We start from the raw sequence: 13022 nt of genomic DNA, 5'->3' as shown, positions 1-13022 counted from the left end.
GACACTCGACAGTTCAGGTCAAGACCCTGAATCTGGATTGTTCATTTCCCTCTACAGATGCTGCCTGATCCACCAAGTTCCTCCAGCAGTTTGCTTTTTTTTTCTCAATACTGTATTCTGCTTTAGATAGCAAATGTTCCTTTCAGTTCTGTTCATTCACTTTGAGTACCTTTAGTTATTATTGGTGCTCTTAAAGGAGATACTGCAGTACTGACCACCATCAAGTGACTGGATCAGTTACCCCAAGTGATCCACCGAAAAAGGCCCAAAGCCATGTTTCCAATGATACTCGGCATTGAAGGGAATTTCTTAAATTTATTCAAGCATTAGCAACATCTCCTATTCCAAGAAGGAAGCAGAATGCAGAAGGAATTTGAAGTTATTAAGGGGTTAAATAAAAGCATTTCCACGTGCCTAAGGATGGAATAAAAGGATATGCTGGACGGGAAGGCAGATGTGGAAGAACAGCACTAACGCAGACTAGATGGTCCAAATATACGGATTCTGACTTGTAAGTTCTATGATGCCCCATTTCCTTCTATTATACAAAGACAAATTCCTATGTATATTTAAAGAAAAAGACGCTGAAGTGAATTGTAGTTATAACTTCCCATTTTTAATTCCCTCCTCCCCCCCCCCCCCACATGATCCTGACATAACCATACAATTCTGTTTCCAGAAGCCTTACAGGTACAATGTACATTTGTTGTGCAGCTCCTAGTTCAACAGGAAAAAATTCCATTGTATAGAAAGTCCGTAGCTAACAACTCCAAGGCTGCACACCAACAAAATGGAAACTTCAGTTACTTCATCTGGTCGGATATGCGAATTAATGAGAAGCGTGAACTGGCATGAAAAAGGCCCCCTCCTGGTAACCCAAGCAGTAATGAAAAATCCAGCAACTTTCATGGCAGTTAGCACTACAGTGCCCCCTTTAAGAACACCAGTAACATAATAAACAGTTCTAAAGATACTTGAAGCAAATGATCAGAACTGAAAGGAATCTTGCATCATAAAATTTCAAGTTTGTTTTATTGTAAAGGTATTGATGCTACAGTCTAGTTCTATGTACCCCTAACATAACCATCTTCCATCTGAGTTTTGTGTACATGCAGCAAGGTTACTATCTTGCACTTCATACCCACTGACATATTTCTTTTAATCAGAGCAGAAATTGATACAAAATATGATTTGCAAATAATCAAACACCATCTTTCAACACCGTTATCTTCTCTCCCACAACTCATTTAAACTATATCACATTTTGCTAAAAGTAACACCTCCAAAAGAAGGCGATATGTATTAGTATTTACAAACAAAATACTGGAAACGTTCAGCAAGTCAGGCAGCATCCATGGAAAGAAAACAATGAATGTTTCAGATTTCCTTCTTTCCCAGTTCTACAGAAGGGTCTTTGACCTAAAACATTAATTGTGTTTCCTTTTCCACTGATGCTGCCTGACCTGCTGAGTGTTTCCAGCATCTGCAGCTTTTTTTTGATTTTCATATTTACTAAGTAGTTTACGATAGAATTTTTTTTTGTAACCCTAGGCCAAATGCCATCTGGAACCGGAGGGACATCAAACTTAATGTATTACTTGTATATGTAAATCCAAAAAAACTGCAGATGCTGGAAATCTAAATAAAAATAGAAGAAAATACTCAGTCGGTCAGGCAGTTCTGACGAAAGAGTCTTCGACCTGAGGCGTTAACTCCGCTTTACTTTCCACGGATGCTGCCTCACTTACAGTGTTTCCAGCATTTTCAGTTTTTACTAATGCGATGTTTATGAATGAACACAAATACAAGCCATGCACACGGGTAATTTCTGATGTAATCTGTGCCCTGAAGGCTCAAGATGATAAAAGAGGTTTCACGTGTTGGGGGGGGAGGGGGGAGACACGGTTTCTGCGACTCCCCAGATTTTAAATTCACTGATGCACAAAAAAATCAAGTGGAAAAACTATCAAACGAGGTGTTCGAGACTCTCGTCCTGCGAAGGAATCCAAGCTAATACGCTGAATACATTTTGCGAACTGATTTAGTTTCCAGTCTAGCCTCGCTCCCACCCTCTGACCGGGGAAGGGAAAGCGAGTTATGAGTCGGCAGATGGGGATTGGGGGTGGGGGGAACAAAGCTTTCGCTTCAGAAGACCGGCTAGAGGGCGACACGAGCAACACAGTCTCCCCAACGTGAGCCCCAGGGTACAGCGCATATTCCGTACAATGACTCGGGTACTGCACATTTACAAGGCCCTTCAGCGGATTAGCTCAGCGGACGTATCGTGTGCGTCTGTTTTTCTTAAGTCACCCGCCAAACTGGTTTTATTAACATTGAATGGATACAGATCAATAACTGAGGGATCCAATAGTTCCGCAATAGAACGGCTGCTGCCGTTTCATTCCAACCTCAGGAAATGGGCCGACCACCACCCCCTTCATTGCCCACTCCACCCCCAACCCATTTTCCAGCGCTCATCTCCCCCTCCGGGCCTGTGTTGGAACATGTTGAGCCAGATCCCGGGTAGCAGCGAGTGATCCCGCTGCCTTAATCGACTCGCCATGCTTGGAGCAGTGCCCGAGGGATCCGGAGCAGGGTCAAGGGAACTCGCTCAGGCCGTCCCTATACACCCCCCGCACAAAAAAAAAACACCCTGCACCCTCGACTGCAAATAAAACCCCACAACGCCAGTCACTCGGATCTGAATGCAGATTAATAAATAAACTACAAAAAACAGTAACAAGACGAAAAACATATTGCATTTTGCTCCAGATGCTTCCCTTCCTCTCTCCTTGTCTGTTGAAGGGAATGCCGTAGCAACCAGGTCGCGTATTCATGTCCGGTTGCAATCGGGTGGGAAACATCCCTGTTTCGGGGTTACATTGTAGCTAAACAGGAAGCAAAGCGACTACAGTGTATCTCACCGGATCTTTTTTTTTGGGGGGGGGGGGGTATTTCACATTTACCTGCTTGCCTCTGTAAAACAGACGTTGACACTCCGGGTTCACGTTGAAGCTTTCTTGGATCTTTAACCTCAACGATTCAATTTTGGTCAGTCTGGATAAATCGTCTATGCAGCGGGTTTGCTTGCCGTCGATAGTCCGCACTTGAATCCACATTTTTCCCTCCTCTCTCCCTCTTTTAACCCAAAGTAAAACAATAAAATGAAAAGAATACCATCAGCCCTACAGCCGGTTGCAGGCGAGAAAATAAGGAAAAATTAAACTGGAAATAAGATTTTTAAAAAGATAAAATGATCTCCCTCTCCTCTTGCTGCAGCTAATAGTCTGTGTGTTGTTTACTGAACTAGGAACAGGCAGACACACATGGGTTCACGGCGCGCCAAGCAAATCTCGCGAACATATGATAATGAATTCTAGGTGAGGGGGGGGTGTAGTCGATTAAAAAATGTTTAAAAATTCATATTCAGTCGGCTCAACTTTCAAACGTCTTTTTTCCCCTCAAAACAAATGAATGAAAATAATGACTTGTTGTCACCGCGAGGACGGGACAGCGAGACTGCCTCGTTCATGAGGTAAATTCATTGCCCCTCTAGTTTCCGCTCTGCTGTGTTCTCGTTTTGGGTTACCGGGCTTTTGCTTTTGGCGGGCTGCGGAAAAAAAACAAATATTTCGCCTATTCTTGCCAGTCATAATTATTTTTAAAGTTTTTGCTGGTTAAGTATAAATCTTGCAAATAAAATTAGATTTGGTTGAGTCTGTTCCTCTTCTCTGACACTTTGACCAATGTTGTATTCCATTATTCACCTTGAAATAATGTTTGAAACGTACTATTGCAGAAGGGATATATTGCTATTGTAAGCATGAGGTTTTCATATGCCCCTGCTGAATTCAATGTCAGGTCAATCAGCAGTAGGGAGGGTGTGGATTCTGCTAACCTACCTGGTGGAATGCTAACATGCATGAGAAGTATTGAAATGAAATTTTCTACAAAACAACGTATGATATCTTTTACAAGCGGACTAAAGTGCTTTACAGGGGCCTGGTGGAGAACAAGCAAGGGTTCTGTTGATTTGGGAAGAAAATTCCAGAATGCAAGGGCACTCGTGGTATGTCAATACCATCCCCCACATGCACACTAGCTCATTATCGAGTTGAGAAGAGGCAGCTAGAGGCTTAGGCTCGATGTATCTTGTTTCTAAGCAACCCTCTCTCTTGGCTGTTTCATTGCTGAAGATTATATCTGCATTTTACTCTTAATTTCAATTTTTCTGTGTCATCATTTGACAGGTTTTGAGGATCTCCTCATTTTTCACAACCATAACATTTGCTACACGGAGACACGAGACTGCAGATGCTGAAATCTGGAGCAAACAAAGGTGCTGGAAGAACTCAGCAGGTCAGGCAGCATCTCTGGAGGGAAGTGGACAGTTGACATTTCCAGTCAAGACCTTTCATCTGGACTGAACATTTGCTGCATTTTCATTGGCAGAAACCTGAAGTCCCACACCACCAGGTTCAAGCACAGCTACTTCAACCATTCGGTTCTTGAACCAACCCGCACAATCCTAATCACTACCTCAGTATAGCAACAGTGTGACCACTCTGCACTACAATGGACTTTCTTTGTTCTGATTATGTTCTTTCTTGTAAAAACTGTACAATTTTTGTCTAATTTAAGTTTTTTCTTGTGAACACTGCATATCTGACGCTATGTGCCTGTGATGCTGCTGCAAGTAAGTTTTTCACTGCACCTGTGCGTACATGTGTATATGACAATAAATTTGACTTTGGCCAAAGAAATCTGAGACATCCAATAAGCTTGGTCACTCTTGAAGAATTCTCATGCATGGTATCAAAGGGATGCAGATTGATAGCAGTGCATCAGTTTCCATTACTGCCCCACAGTGGGTCACATTGTCCGTGCTATAATTTTGCTCCTCTCAGATTTGAAATCAGAAGGGGCATTTTTCATCCAGATGTTGTACCTCTCATGCAGTGAGCTTGACAGTGAAAGGACTTAACCAGGACTAAAATATTGTCATATTAAAAGTTACAATATCCACAGGAAGTTTCATATACATAGAAATTTCTTCTCATGGAGGATGGTAAATCTCTGGCATTCTCTGCCCAGGCGGGTGTTGGAAGCTGGATCATTAGAGGTATTTAAAGTGATGTGAATAAATATTTGAATAGAGTGGTATTGAGAAATGGCACAGAAGATGAGTTGAGACCAGCGTAGATCTGCCATGATCCTATTAATGGTGGGACAGGCTTGAGGGGCCTGGTGGCCTACTCCTGCTCCTGTTTTCTTGTGTTCATAGAGTCATGGAGCGATACAAATGGAAACTGGCTCTTCAGCCCACCAAGTCCGCACCAATCATCAACCACCCATTTACACCAATCCTACATTAATCCCTTTTTTTAATTCTCCCCATATTCCATCAAATCCCCTAGATTCTACCACTCACCTACTCACTAGGGGCAATTTACAGTGGTCAATTAACCCACCAATCCACACGTCTCTGGGATGTAGGAGGAAATTGGAGCACCCGGAGGAAAACCCTAATGATCATGCAAACTCCACACAGACAGCACTTAAGGTCAGGGTTGAACCTGAGACTCTGGAGCTGTAAGGCAATAGCTCTATTAGCTGTAATTCTTCTTAAACCAATGTCACCAGACTTGTATTACTATTCTTCCAACTCAGCAGAGCTTACATGTAGCAGCGTTCAAGGGCAATACAGTTATGGTTAAAATTGCAGTTAGAATCAAAAGTTCAAGCCATTATCTAATATTCATACAACCTGCACGACTTATTATGCCATCCTTTTCCTAGCAGTAATTTCTGTATGCTGAGACAGGTTGAGGCCCTGGGACAGACATGCCTGAAACTCAACTTGATATTCCAGTACAATACAAAGGAAATGTGCTAGTTTATGAAAGATGTTAAACTCAAGTTCGAAGTAAATATAAAAGATTCAGAAAAGGGAAATGTCTGGCCCAATATTAGTTTATTAGCCAACACCATTTAACAAATTGATAGCTATTATCTTCACAATCTATAACAATGATTTGGATGAGAGGACCAAGTGTAATATATCCAAACTTGCCGATGGTACAAAGCAGTGTCAGTGTGGGTTATGAAGAGGATACAGAGAGGCTTCAGGGGGATATAGACATGTTAAATGAATGTGTGAGGATACAACAGATGGAGAAATGAGGTCATTCACTATGGTAGGAAAAAATAGAAGATTTTTTAAATGATGAGAGATTGAAAAATTATGCTGTTCAGAGAGACCTTGTACAAGAATCACTAAAATCTCAACAGGCAATTAGAAAGGCAAACAGTGTGTTGTGTTTTGTTGGAAGACAATCTGAAGAGTAGAGATATACTTCTGCAAATATATAGAGCTATGATGAGACTGCATGTGGGATATTGTGTAGAGGTCTGGTCTCCCCATCCAAGAAAGGATATACTTACAATATAGCGAGTGCCATGACGATTCACCAGATTGATACTGGAAATGAGGGAATTTGTCCTCTGAGGTCACATAAGTAGATTGGGTCCTTACTTTCTGGAATTTAGAAGAATGAGAGGTGATCTCTCTGAAGCATACAAAATTCTTACAGGGATTAAAAGGGGAGATATTTCTACTGGCTGGGTGTCAAGAACCCAGGGTTACAGTCTCAGAATAAGAGGTTGGTCATTCAGAAATGAAATGAGAATTTTTCTTTCACCTAGAGGGTAATGAATCTTTGGAATTGTCCATCCAAGTAGTTTGCAGAGGCTAGGTCACTAAACATATTCAAGACAGCAACTGATAGAATCTTGGATATTAAGGGAATCAAGGGGTATGGGGTCCCTGCTGGAAAGTGGTGCTGAGGAACAAAAAACAATCTTGCAAATGTTTACAATGCAAGAACTTAAGATTTCAGTAACACAAATTTCTGTAAATAAGCCCCATTGTGCTAACATTGTGAAAATAAACTGTTAATCCACTTTCAGACAAAATTTCATGCAGAGAAAAGTTTTTATTTATGTTTTTTTGTCTTAATGCATTCATTATAAATGCTCTGTAAACAAAAATTAGTCCCGATTCTTTCATTTACAATCTAAATTTATTTTAGTCAGATTATTTTCTCCTTCGTTATTTAATAACACCACTCAATTTTTGCCCATCCCATTAAATTATCAGGAGTGATAAATTCTGCAGAGTTTCTATCTTTCCCAATGCATGGTCAGCAGATGGAAGCTTTCATTGCAAATGCAGTGGATCTTGCTGGTTTCAAAGTCAATTGTCACTTAAGTTTTTCCCAGGGTAGAAATGTCTAGTACTAAAGGACAGATTTAAGGGAGAAATTCAAAAGGAGATGTGCAGCTCAAGTGTTTTGCCTGGAATGGGCTGCCATGGGTAGTGGTGGAAGCAGATTCGATAGTGATGTTTAAGAGGCTCTCTGTAATTATATGTAAGGAACATAATGCCATTCTGCTTCCTTAGACATACAATCTGTATGGGTCAGTGCGCAACCTGGGAACCCCCTTGGGCAATTTAATTATGCTGAATACTCTGTAGCTGTAGCAAAGTTGGTAACCATAGAATCATAGAACAATACAGCACAATACAGGCCCTTCGGCCCACCATGTTGTGCCTTGCTTTTTTTCTCAGAATGTTGTCGGCTCTAGTCTCTAGAAAGTTGAGCACAAAAATCTCGATAGACGTACATTGCAGTAGTCTTCCTCCGTATCCCACTGAAATTCCCATTGTAGTGGCCTGAAACAGCACATCAGGAAAGACCCCCTCAAGTATGCCAGGTACCTAATATAATTGTCCAAGTATGGAAACACAGGAAAAGAGGAAATACAGAATAGTTTATCAGTTATAGGCGGAAGAGAGTTGTGGACATCACGGGCACAGCCCTTCCCACCATTGACAACACCTACAGGAGTGCTGCCTCAAGAAGGCAACATCTATCATCAAGGAGCCCCACCATCTGGGTCATGCCTTCTTCTCGCTGCTACTGTCAGGCAGGAGGTACAGAAGCCTGAAGTTCCACACCACCAGGTTCAGGAACAGCTACTTTCCCACAACCATCAAGTTCTTAAACCGACTGCATAACCCTGACCCTACTTCAGAAACGGAACACTACAGGCCCACCTCTTGCGCTACCATGGGCTCTGTCTCTGATTGTGTTTTTTTTTGGACTAATGTCTTGTTTTGCACAGTCTTTTGTTTCTCTTCACTGCCTTGTAAAACTTATGTATAATTTATATTCTGTGTGTTGTCTGAACCTACGTGCCTGTGATGCTGCTGCAAGCAAGTTTTTCATTGTACCTGTACCTCACCGTACTTGTGCACATGACAATAAAATCGACTTGACTTTCTGTATTTCTCTTTACTGAAGTCTCCTCACACTCGAAATTTTCAAATGCCAGAATGAAATGTCTCCATTCAAGGTCACTGTTCAGACAGTAAATGAGATATAAATCTCCTTCCACCCATGTAACTCCAGCAACAGGTCTGACAGGGTGTGTGATGACTACTTCTGCAATGTTTTGTTCTTTGCTGGAGCAATGTGCTGGACATCTGCTTGAGAAAATATGGAGCTTATTGTTCTTAATCTATTGATGATCTTGGGTGATAATTTGGAGATGAGGAACAAGTTGCACCTGGTCTTTTGATCTTTGAAAGATACAAACAAAGCTCAAAGCCCTGTTATGGTCCTAGTATATGATAATATCGAGTTCCCTTGAAAGAAGAGTTGCCTTTTAAGTAGTTAGCTTGGAGAGTTATAGGTTTGATTTCACGTGGAAGGAACCTGAGCTGACCAGTAGGACTTCCTCTTTATCTGGGCTCATTGCTGCATCGGAGTGTTTGGGGTGCACTCTGATGAGTGCCCGTGAGTTGTATGTTATGGACTAGTATCTGAGTTGGCCAGTAAACCAGGTAATAACCAGGCCAAGTGCAATGGCTGAAAAATGTGCTGCAGAATGACTTGGGTCAGTTCCCTGCTGTCAGCCTTTGCTCATCCATCCTCTACTTAGTGGACTGGAAAGTTAAATCAAGGCATTGTACATTACCCAATATAACTGGTCAAGGCTGTGAAGGGTTTCCCACTTGATCCTATACCTGGTGGGTGAAATCAGCCAAGATGAATTTGACAAGTACAGTCAGTCTCAGTGTATGGAGAACAGATAAAGGGGAAAAAACATGTTTTATGCATTCAGTCCCCAGTCTGCAGTCATCCAATATGGGAAGTCTGGCGTGAGGAGTCTAAAAACCTTGGGCAGCCTTTGCTCATACTTAGGGATGTGAGGAACAAGTGGAGAAACTAACCCTCCTCTCAAACTCTTGTTTTCATACAATATTAAAGGGATCCTTCTTATTTATTACTTTCTTCTATCTAAGCCTCTGCAAATGTTCTTGCCCTCCATCCCCCACCCCAATTCAACATGCAAAGGAAAATTATTAGATGTGACATTTAAAAGAGACTTGTATTTACGTGATACCTTTCAGGACATCCCAGGGGTTTTGCGGCCAGCGAACTTCTTTTGAAATGTGGTCACTGTTGGAATGTAGGAATTTCAGCAACTGATTTGTGTACAGCAAGCTCCCACAAACAACAATGGAATAATAATATTCTTCCAGTGGTGTTGATTGAGTGATCAATACTGGCCAGGACTGTCGATAACTTCCCTACACTTCTGCAAAATGATACAAAGGGAATTTTATGACCTTCTGAGAGAGAGAGAGAGGGAGAGGGAGAGAGAGAGAGAGAGAGAGAACAGATGGCATTTTATTTTAAGATCTGAACACAAAGGTAAAAGATAAATTAACGAAATATGTACTTAAAAGTATCTGTACTGATGTAAGGCATTTTTGGATTCCACACAAAAATCAATGGATACTTAAGAGAATAAGCTATTTTCAAAAACCCCCTAGCTGAAATTATTAGACCAGTCCCACCTATGAGGTGGTATGCCCTACATTTATAAAAGAAACACTTTTGGTAGCATTCTTCATAAATTGTGCTTGTGAAGCTGGAAGCAGTAAAATATACAAATTAAACCGTGTGTGAAAGGAAAGGTGGTTTTGTTGGAGAAATGATGTCAGCATGGAGAAAGATCTGACTTGAATGCTACAAGGTTTTGTGTTTTCAACCCCTACTGTTCTAACCTGCTTTTCAACTCAACTCTTGTTAGACAACCTAATGCAAACTTGTCAACTTTGCATCCAAAGCTCATATAAGGGGGACAAAGCAGAGTCTGCAAAAGGAGTTATGTCCTACCTGTAGTTAGACAAATTTGCCACATATGTATATTATAGATGAGGGCAAAAAAAGTATACATTAACAGAGATGTTCCATATATACTAGGGATAACATGGATAAAGCTAAAGGTGAAACCAGAAAGGAACTGCTGACACAAGAGATTGCAGATGCTGGAACCTGAAGCAACAAACAAAATGCCTGGAGGAACTCAGTGGGTCAGGCAGCATCAGTGGAATGAAATGGACGGTCGACATTTCAGATAAAAACCCTTCACCTGGACAGAAATGCTGAACATCTGTGAAGAGAGAAACAGAATTAACATTTCATATTGATAACCTTAAAACAATTTCTGTTTGGACATATTAAAAATCAATAAAAAGTACTTTATTATATAATACCATCCATTATCTCAATGCCCCAGAACATTTTTCGGTCAATTAAGTAACACTTTTTGAAATGTAGTACCTGTTTCTTGTAATGGAATTAACTTTTAAGATACAAATGACCCCTGCATTGTGGCAGTTCGGATAACAGAAATTCGTGCTTACTGAATTGAAAGATCATTACCAAAAGATCTGAGATACGGAATAAAAATTTCACTCTTCTGAAATCTATGTGAAAAAAGGTAAATAAATAAACAGAAAGTTTTATTTTTTTCAACTCTGATTTCCTGACACCTTACAGAAAATTGCAATATAGACAGTTTTCAAGGAATGCAACTCCTTCTACACCCCACCCAACTCCCTGTAATGTGGGGGTTGCCTGTATTAGGGCCAGCATGTGAACAGCGATAAGTAAATCAGAAAGAAGGTAATTACACAGTCGGACACAATAAAGGTATTTCAGCCTAAGTAACTTTGCAAAGTTCTCTGCACCAACAAAAGGGGATTATACATTACTTAACATCTCAGACTTATTCTGGGCAAATGCTTACTTTTTGGGATCAGGTGAACGAGAGACAAAGAAATCATACACCTCTCTCCTTGACCTGATGAATCAATATGTCTTTATATTGAATTTCAGTTGAAGAAAACACTGAAGGTAGGAAGTTCATAGAATAAATTAGAGGTGGAGAACTTTTCAACTTATCATCAAGAGTGTCTCTGCAGCACTGCCACTGAAGCCTGAAGCTTTACGTTTCAACCCGAAGGAGCCTGAAGACCCACACTCAACGTTTCAGGAACAGCGTCTTCCCCTCCGCCATCAGATTTCTGGACAGTTCATGAATCCATGAGCACTACCCCAATTCAAAGTTCTGCAGGTCTGCCTAATTCAGACATGAATACTGGTGGGACTAATAGAAGGAAAAGAACGTAGGACAGGTCAGCACCGGAACAGGCCCTTCAGCCCACGATGTCTGTGTTGAGCATGGTGCCAAACTAAATTAATCCTTTTTTCCCTGTACATGATCCATTAACCCTTCCACTCCCTACATTTTCACCTGCCTATCCAAGAACCTCTTGTGCGCCACTATCATGTCTACTTCATTACCAACCCTGGCAGTGTGTTCCAGGCACCTACCACTTTCTGTGTAAATAAAAAAACCTTGACCCATGCAACCCCTCTCACCCCTTCTCAAAGAGGTTTGAGAAATAGTCCCCATCCTTAATGTCCAGCAAAAGTCAAGACTGAAGCCAATGTCTCCACTTTCAATCAGAAGTGTTGAATAAGTCATTCTTCTGACAAATGTCAGTTGTTAACAAATTCAATTTACTCCACATCACAGCAAGAAACAGCTAAGTGTGTTGGACACAGCCTCTCTAAGGGTCCTGAAAACATCCCAACTGCAGTGCGAAAGACCTTGGTTCCGACAACTGAATACCAGGCATGCCCTAGCAAGGTAATCTTAAGACAGCCACAATACTACCATCCACCTGGCAATGTGGAGAAATGGCCAGTCCTGCCCCGTGGACAAAAGGCAGGGTACGTACAAATCTCCAGTACCAAATTGTCCCATGTTCTTAAACATCAACACACTGGTGGAAAGTTTGTTAACTGTGTTAACAAGAGATACAATTTTTACCATTAATCTGCCCATTGACGGTCAGCATGGATTCCCCCAGGACCACTTACCTTCAAACTTCAATACAGTCTTGGTCTTAAACAAGTGAACAAGATGAATTTCAGTTGTGGCATAAAGTGACTGCTTTGATTTGATTTGAGTGAGTGCAGCACTGGGAACCTTAGTCAAATTGGGAGTCAATGGAGTCACATGGAAACTTCTGCAGTGGCTGAAGTCACACCATAGTTATGGATAGTAGGAGGGCAATCATCTCACCATATGAACACCACTTACAGAGTTGCTTACAGCAGTATCCAGGGCTTTAACTATCTTCAGTCACTTCATCAATGGCCTTCACTCTGTCATAAGTTCAGCTGATATTTGTACAATGTTTAGCTCTGTTTGGAATTTCACAGCTAATAAAGGAGTTTATTTTAGCTTACAGCAAGGTCTAGACAACAATGTGCTGATAGTTGGCAAGTACCATTCTATCAGTCAAGTGCAGGACAAGAACCATCTCCCACGAGAGAGAGCCTAATGTTTTTTCCTTGTCATTCACAAACATTACCATTGCCAAATCTCCCATAGTCATCATTCCAGATGAGTTTCATGTCTAAAACTCACCCGGACCAGCCATAAATGTATGTATGCTACAAAAAATCAAGAACTGATAAAGAAAATAAAGAATAATAATAAAAAATAGAGCTGCAATTACACTACTAGAAACATTCCATAGACTGCCAACTAATGGAAAGGGGAAAAGGGAGCAAACTTTCAGGGAAATTGCA

General features: G+C 41.1%; 1 protein-coding gene across 1 annotated transcript in view; it reads right to left on the bottom strand.

Annotated features, from left to right (window-relative positions):
• The window catches only part of LOC127572770 (E3 ubiquitin-protein ligase UHRF1-like), a 103299-nt gene extending 99926 nt beyond the window's left edge, over positions 1-3373 (bottom strand). The window contains exon 1 of the mRNA XM_052020380.1: positions 2967-3373. Within this exon, the coding sequence (XP_051876340.1) occupies positions 2967-3119 (153 nt within the window). The 5' untranslated portion in view covers positions 3120-3373. The remainder of the gene's footprint in view (positions 1-2966) is intronic.
• Positions 3374-13022: the final 9649 nt, after the last annotated feature.

Source organism: Pristis pectinata, chromosome 7 (assembly GCF_009764475.1).
Source record: "Pristis pectinata isolate sPriPec2 chromosome 7, sPriPec2.1.pri, whole genome shotgun sequence".
In the NCBI taxonomy this organism is placed as follows: Eukaryota; Metazoa; Chordata; class Chondrichthyes; order Rhinopristiformes; family Pristidae; genus Pristis; species Pristis pectinata.
Note: the sequence above shows the minus strand (reverse complement) of the source record. Positions and strands in the feature narration are given on the sequence as shown.